The sequence below is a fragment of the Chelonia mydas genome, chromosome 20, assembly GCF_015237465.2.
Source record: "Chelonia mydas isolate rCheMyd1 chromosome 20, rCheMyd1.pri.v2, whole genome shotgun sequence".
NCBI lineage: Eukaryota > Metazoa > Chordata > Testudines > Cheloniidae > Chelonia > Chelonia mydas.
Window position 1 is genome coordinate 1,467,149 of NC_051260.2, and position 7,829 is coordinate 1,474,977.

The window sequence follows — 7,829 nt, forward strand, 5'->3', positions numbered from 1 at the left end:
TGCCCCACATGAGCTCAGGGCAGCAGCAGCTCAGATCTGGCTCAAGTTGACACCACAGGACCCACGGCAGGGGAAGCGCTCCACCTGGGCTCTGGCAGGGGCATTTAAACCCAGGGGCTTGAGCCTGGCCTGGCCTCTCCCCCAAGCCCCTGCAGCTGGCAGCACCCCCGCCCGCCCCCAGCAGAACCCACCCGGTGCGCCGGATGGGGCAGGAGCTTCCCACGGTTGGACCTGCTGGCCCCACGTGCTGCCCTGCCGAGGCAGTGGGCTGGGCCCCAGGAGCCTGGAGCCAGCTCCCAGTTGGAGCTTGGCCAAGGCACTTTGGTCTCATCTGCACGTAAAAGTTATGCCATTTATCTGCCCTGGCGCTGCGAGCCCCCGCTGTGGATGCGCCTGCCCCAGGAGCCAGTGAAGCGAGGCAGGGCCCCTTTGCCAGCGAGTGGGGTGGGTTTTCACTGCCCCAGCAAGGCCGGTACGAGCCCCAGTGTAGACGCAGTTCAGTCACCAGAGCTGGGCCTGCAGCAGCAGGGCTGAGAGCAGCTGGGGAACCTGCCCGAGCTACGTGGACACACCTGTGGCTCTAGCCGGCCCCCGCCGAGGGGTTTGCTGGTTTGAGCAGACTGCCCGAACCCAGGGCTGGCACCCACATTCCCATGGCAGGGAAACCCCACAGCCCACACCACCACTGCTCTACCCAGGAAACGGAGCAGGGACCAGACCTCAACAGCACCGGGGCCCCTCTGTCCAGCGCAGCTTACGAGCCTGTCAGCGCCCCGTGCCCCAGGTCCCGGGCAGGGCCCGTTTCTCCCCGTGCCTGTCTGTTCTCGGGACGCATGGGTGGAGTTTCCATTTACCCACCACCACCTGGCACCCGCCCTACCCACTGCTGCCCCCCGAGAGCACAGCCTTGCCCCCAGGTGCCATCCAAACTTCGTGCCGCTACAAAACGTCCATCCTGTCCCACCACGGTGCTCCAGCTCGTATGGGGGCCCAGCAGGCGGGGGGCCGAGGCTGTGTGGCTGAAGGCCAAGCTGGAGGGTGCAGGGGGGTTGCGGGAAGGGGAATGGGGTGAATCCAGCAAGGGGGGTGACTGGGCTGGAGCAGTGTGAATGGCAGAACCTGTAGCCCCATCCCCGGGGCTCAGGATCACACAGTCAACATGCAGCCGAGCTGGGGGCAGAACCCAGGAGTCCTGCACCAGGGGCCCCTCTCCCTTCCAGAGTCACGGGGCCAGCTGCCAGGTCCTGTGCTCCAGAGGCAGGTGGCACCCCATCCCCCCACCGGCCCCGGGCGGGGGCGAGGATTCAGTGCCTGCCCCCACTTGTTTCAAATCAGAGTGTGGAACGGGCACAGTCCGCCTCCCCCGGCCAGGATTAGAGCTAATGGGATTTACCATTTCAGCCAATATCCCCTTAAATACAGGACCGGGGTGGGGGGGGGTGGAGAGCTTCTCTCTGGCTCCAGATCTCCCTGCCCCAGAAGCACCATCGCTCTCCTAAGCTGTTTCTAATTAAAGTCAGCCCTAGCCTGTCCATCACCCCTTCCCCAGCCCGCCCAGGAGACCAGGCTTCACTGGCACGGACGGTGGGAGGGGGCGGGGGGTAAGGGCACAGTTCGCACCAGATCCAGGCCACGTACAGCTAGTCCCATCACATAGTCCTTGGAAGTCCCAGCCCCCTCCCCCCGCTCTAACCCACTAGACCCCACTCCCCTCCCAGAGCACGGGACAGAACCCAGGAGTCCTGGCTCCCAGCCCCCCCGCTCTAACCCACTAGACCCCACTCCCCTCCCAGAGCACGGGACAGAACCCAGGAGTCCTGGCTCCCCCCTGCCTGAAAGAGCAGTTGGGAGTCCCAGTTCCGCTGGCAGCCCCAGGAGGGGAAAGAAGCGAGGCAGGGCCAGCGTTACATAAAACATGTTTCATATTCAATGGGGGTACAGGAGTCCGCGTGTATCCAACACTCGAGAGCCGGGGGGGGGGGCAGGTGGTGCTATACACACGGGCCACGTCCCAGGGCAGAACCACGGGCAACATGTCACACCAAGCACAGACCGGGGGGTGGGGGGTATAAATACATGTGCTGGGGAGGAGCTGACAGTATGTCCGCCCGCCCGGGGCGGGGAGGTGGGGGGGGGGGGATGTTCTCGTTACAATCACTGTGCTGCGCGGGGTGGGGGGGAACAAGGGGACACTCAAGGCGCTGGCGTCACTTGCTAATCGCTCCCCCCTGCTGGCTGGTTAGGTGGCTCTCCAAGCTGGGGGGAGTGGGTGAGGCCCAATTTCCCTCCATCTTGGGGAAGAGGGATGGGGGGGGGGGGGGTGCAAAGAAAAAATTAACATACCCCTTGCCAACCAGCCCACCGAGGAACAGCCGCTAATTACCCAGCCCAAACTGAGCTAACGGGCTCCCACCACTCGCCTCTGGGGGACAGGATCCGCAGGGCTACCATCCTTCTGCTATGGGTAAGTCCTGGGGGGCAGCGGTCCCTGATGTGTCTCCCCTAAACCCCTGCTCAGCCCAGCAGGCGCCTCTCGGGGTGTCCCCACAGCAAGCGGTTGTGATAATGGGAGTGACCCCCCCGCTGCAGAGGCGGGGGGCTGCTGCAGGGGGAGGAATCCTGCCTCTTGAAGTGACATGATTTGGTGTCAGGGGAGGGGACAGGGGGGGACCCGGGCCCCTGCAGCAGGGCCCTGCTGAGCTTCGTTTTGCTCTGGGGTGACCTCGGTGGGGGGGTGGGGGGGGTCACTTAACAGCTGTGGGTGCCTTCGGGGCACTGCCCCAGTGGAGACACAGGGAAGCTGGGGCTGGATAAGGGGCCGGCAGCTTCTGAAACCCTGGGGGAGGGGGGCGGGGTGCGAGGCTGAGTGGCAATTTCCACCCTGGTCCCGATTCTGCCACTGAATCCACACACCCCCGCCCAGGGAGAGGGGAAAGGGCCACGTTGCCAGCAGGGGGCGCTGCCCTAGCAAGTGATTCCAAATTTCCCCCCTCCATGAAAGATGGAAAGTGATGAGACCCAGAACCGACTCCCCCAGCTGCCCCCTCCCCCTGCAGTGCCCCCCCCCCGCCCAGACCAGGCAGCCCCCCCACACAGAAGCTTAAAGCTGCCTTGAGGAATTCTCCTCCGTGTTTAGACTCACGTCACAGGGCACCAAGAACAACATAAAAACAACACAAAAGAAAGGCCACTGCCACACGCGGGTCCGTCCGTGTGCCCCCCCCCGCCCCCTCCAGCCCTGGGCAGCAGGGGGCCTGCCCCAGCACGGAAGCAGATGCCCCCCACCCCCCTATATATTTATATATCTATCTATTCATCACACACGCGCACACACAGAGATCCGTGCAAACCTCGGGGGCGGGGGGCACCAGAACCGAGACCCCGAATCAAACCCACAGCAACCGGTGCCGGAACGAAAGCAAAACCCAACGAGCTGGGGAGGGGGGAAGAGACCCACGCAGCCCCGCGCGGGCGGCCGACGGGTCCTGCCAGCCTGAGAGGGGGTGGGGAGAGGGGCGGCTCCGCCCGGCCCCTCGCAGCGCGGGGTGGCTCTCGCTCACTTCTTGTTCTTCAGCTGGTTGGCCAGCCAGTCCAGGCCCTCGTAGAGCCCGTCCCCGCTGGTGGCGCACGTGGCCTGGATGTACCAGTTGCGATGGCGCAGGGAGTGCAAGCCCAGCTTGTCCGTGATCTCCGCCGCGTTCATGGCGTTGGGCAGGTCCTGGGGGGCAGAGGGGGGGGTTACAAGCCTGCCGGACCAGACACCGCGGCGACAGGCACGTCGCCCACAGAGAATTCAGCGCCAGGGCGGCCGCGGCTGGAGGGGCCCTGGGGGCGGACGACACCCACCTGCTTGTTGGCGAAGACGAGGAGCACGGCGTCCCGCAGCTCGTCCTCGGCCAGCATCCGCATCAGCTCCTCACGCGCCTCGTTCACCCGCTCCCGGTCGTTGCTGTCCACCACAAAGATCAGCCCTGGGGGGCGGAGGGAGGGCACTGACACCAGGCACCGGGGGGCGGGTTTTGCAACTCACGGACCCACAGTTAGGAAGCCCCACCCCATTCCGGGGCTGTGTATGACAGAGTGTGCCCCCAAATCTCTTCCTGGGGGGGGGGTGGCAGTGCTCCCCCAAACTCCTCCTCACCACCCCATCTTGGAGGGGATGACAGGGTGCACCCCCAAACCCCACCTCACCACCCCACCCCACCTTGGGGGGGTGACCATGCATCCCCAGACCCCTCCTCACCACCCCACCCCTCTAACGGGGGGTTGAACAATTCTCTTCCCCCCACCCACTCAAACCCATGGCGGGGGTGTGGGGGCAGAAGAGAAAGAGAAACCCTCTAATCCCCCTCCCCCCCTCATATACTCAGACAGCCCTAGACTATCGCTGGACAGGGGAGGGAAGGCCCCCCCAGGGAGGGGCACAGAACAGGCAGGGCTCAGGACCCAGGGAGAAGGGGAGGGAGGGAGGGATGGAGTGGGGGACCCCGTACCCTGGGTGTTCTGGAAGTAGTGCCGCCACAGGGGCCGGATCTTGTCCTGGCCGCCCACGTCCCACACGGTGAAGCTGATGTTCTTGTACTCGACAGTCTCCACGTTGAACCCTGCGGGGGGGGGGGGAGGTTAGCCACAGATGTGGGGGGCAGCCAGCCCTGCCCCCAGCGGGGGCTCAGCCCTCTTTGCCTCGGGCACTTCTGCCAGTGAGGGGCACTGCTCAGTGACAGCCATCGCAGGGTCTCCAGGCATTGGAGTGAGACCCAGCAAACTCATCTCACACAGAAGCCTCTCAACCGGCAAAAAAGAAACTGAGGCATGGAGAGGGTCAGGGCAGGTTTAGACGGGGAAATTGAGGCACAGAGGTCAGTAACTTGCCTCCAAGTTCAGACAGCAGCAAAGCTGGGCAAAGAACCCAGGCATCCTGGCTCCCAGCCCGCCCCCCCTCTAACCACTAGACCCCACTCCCCTCCCAGAGCTGCAGACAGGACCCAGGAGCCAAACAACCCTAGCAACCTGCCAGGGCCCAGGCCCGTTATGGGTCAGCTGGTCCTCTCCTCCTGCCTCCCCAGGCCAGTATGTGGGGCTGTGTGCTCACCAGACCACGCCCATCACACGGGAGTCCCTGTCCCCATGGCGGGGCCAGCTGATGGGAGCCCCTGGGGGCCGTGGCCTGGCTCCCGGCCCTACCTATGGTGGGGATAGTGGTGACGATCTCGCCCAGCTTCAGCTTGTAGAGGATGGTGGTCTTCCCGGCCGCGTCCAGCCCCACCATCAGGATGCGCATCTCCTTCTTGCCGATCAGGCTCTTCAGCAGGTTCCCGAAGATGTTGCCCATGGCGGTGACGGGGGCGCCGTGCAGGGGCTCCCGGGGCCGGCTCGCTCGCGGTGCGCTCCTGGCGTCGAGGCCGGTTCCTGGGCGGTGGGAAGGGCAAGGCAGGCCGGCATCAGGTGCCTGCGGAGACGGCAGCTCCCAGCGGGCCCGGCTGCAGGGGGGCGTACACCCCAGGAGCTCTGCTCCATGGCAGGGATGGGTCGGGCAGGGCGTTCGGTGGCTCATGCCCCGAGTCCCAGCTCGATGCCCCGCCAGCCCACTCCTGATCCCCATGTGCTCAGCAGCCACGGCCTGCAGTGACTGTCAGAGGCCCTACTGGCCCACTGGCTTCAGGCTACCCCAGCCCAGCCCCACAGCCGGGGGGACAGGGGAGACCCACAGGCAATCGGTGAGGAGCACAGCCCGGAGCCCAGGGCAGCGCCACAGGCTGGCTTTGTGCGCCCCACAAGGGACCTTTCTCCCTGCGTCACAATACTGAAAGGCAGAGCCGGGGGGCAGCCGTGCCAGGCCGTGCACAGCACCCACCAAGGCCAGCTGACTCGGTGGCCCTCGCTCCCCGGCCATGGAGTGTCGGCCCCCAAGGCACTGACAGCAGGGTCACGGCAGTGCTGCCAGCGAGGGCCACGAGTGGCACATGCAGGGCGGGGGGGGGGGGGGGAGTTGGCTGGGGGGGGTCCATCGCACAGGGGGTGCAGGGGCAGCCCCCGCTCCTAACACTGCATGCTAGCCAATCAAAACAGGCCTTCCCCTAGCACCTCCAACCGCAGCCCCCAGGAGGTGGGTCCAGACCAGCCTTAACACAGATGTAACACAGATGGGGAAACTGAGGCACTGAGCCAGGGACTTGCCCAAGGCCACAGAGTGAACAGAAGAATTCCCAGCCTCCAGCTACCACTCCCCCCCCCCAAGTTGGGAATAGAACCCAGGAGTCCTGGCTCCCAGCGCCCGCCGCCCCCGCCCCTCACATGGTACCTGTGCAGGAGAACGGGGCGCCAGCACCTCTCACCCTTCCAGCCCATTTCCCTCTTGTTGGCGTTTTAGGCCATTCCCTGCCCTTGGGGTATCAGCACCCCCTGCCCACCATGCCTCCCTCTGGCTCCCTCGAATCCCAGCGCCCCTTTGCCAGGGCCTGATCCTGCCCCTCTACAGCGTCTCCAGCCAGCACGCGGCACCGCCAGGGCCCCCCTCAGACCCACAAGCCCAGGAGCCCCACATTGAGGCAGGCCCCAGGACCCCCAGGGCTGAGACCCACCCACCCAAAATGACTAATAATGAAGCATGACACGGTTCCCTGCCTTCCACGCCGACACGTCACAAGTGATAATGGGGGGAGGACCCCGCCCAGGAAACCCACAGGGGGTTCACTTGCTGGTCAGCATGGGGGCAAGACCCCAGGCCCCTTGGACCCCCCCGGTCCCGCTGTGCGCCCCCCCGGGAAAGAAGGGCCCCTGGGGAAAGGTAGCCCCCAAGCTCAGGGGGGACAGTGCTCAGAGAACAGGGCTGTGCCCACAATTTGGAAGGGCCCAGCCCCCCACATGGGGCTCTCAGCCCCTTCCACTATTGGGGTCTGCAAATAGGACCCCAAAAGCAGCCTCCCACAGCAGCAGGGGGGGGCAAAGCCAGCTGCCCCCGTCGGGATGCTGGCAGGCCCCAGCTAGTCTCCCCGCTCTCCCCGAGGGGCACGCCCCCCCCCAGACACCCCATTCTGGAGGGGGTCCCGGGGGGGGAAGGGACGCCTGGGTCCAGCCCTCTGCTGGGTCTGAGACACCCCTGCTCCCAGGGCTCCCCACACTCAGTGACACGGGCGGGTCGGCTGCCCCCCCCCCCCTCAGGTAACAGGCCCCACTGCAGCATGTGCACCCCCAGATGGCCTGCACCCAACCCCCCACCCTGCCAGGGGGCAGGCTTGCTCCCCCCATGCCCCCTCCGGGTACGGGCCCCATTGCATGCCCCACTCCCCCGCCAGGGGGCAGGCTTGCTCCCCCCCCATGTACCCCACTGAGCGTGCCCCCCCTTGGGGACGGGCCCCATTGCATGCCCCACTCACCCCCCAGAGGGCAGGCTTGCTCCCCCCATGCCCCCTCCGGGTACGGGCCCCATTGCATGCCCCACTCCCCCCCCAGGGGGCAGGCTTGCTCCCCCCCATGCACCCCACTGAGCGTGCCCCCCCTTGGGGACGGGCCCCATTGCATACCCCACTCCCCCCCCAGGGGGCAGGCTTGCTCCCCCCCATGCACCCCACTGAGCGTGCCCCCCCTTGGGGACGGGCCCCATTGCATGCCCCACTCCCCCCCCAGGGGGCAGGCTTGCCACCCCCCAGGTGCGTGCCCCACTCCCCCCCCCCGGCCCCTGCACCCCGCACCCCGCACCTGCCTGCTCCGGCTCCGGCTCGCGCTCTTCCTGCCGCCCCCTCCCCAGCTGACTCTGCACCGACCCCCCTCCCCCCCGGCCGGAAGCAGCAGGCCCTGTGCACGCACCCCGCGATCTCGCGAGAGCTCTC

General features: G+C 66.3%; 1 protein-coding gene across 2 annotated transcripts; it reads right to left on the bottom strand.

Annotated features, from left to right (window-relative positions):
* Positions 1-1,899: 1,899 nt before the first annotated feature.
* Positions 1,900-7,829, bottom strand: ARF3 (ADP ribosylation factor 3). Of its 2 annotated transcripts, none has more exons than XM_037884049.2 (5): positions 7,699-7,829; positions 5,185-5,409; positions 4,494-4,604; positions 3,847-3,971; positions 1,900-3,718 (listed from the first exon to the last, which is right to left on the bottom strand). In XM_037884049.2, the coding sequence occupies exons 2-5, from the start codon at positions 5,330-5,332 to the stop codon at positions 3,557-3,559; spliced, it is 546 nt and encodes a 181-aa protein (XP_037739977.1). In that variant the 5' UTR covers positions 5,333-5,409; positions 7,699-7,829; the 3' UTR covers positions 1,900-3,556. The 2 variants fall into 2 exon arrangements, with proteins under 2 accessions (XP_037739977.1, XP_037739978.1); XM_037884050.2 differs by having other exon boundaries at positions 7,703-7,817.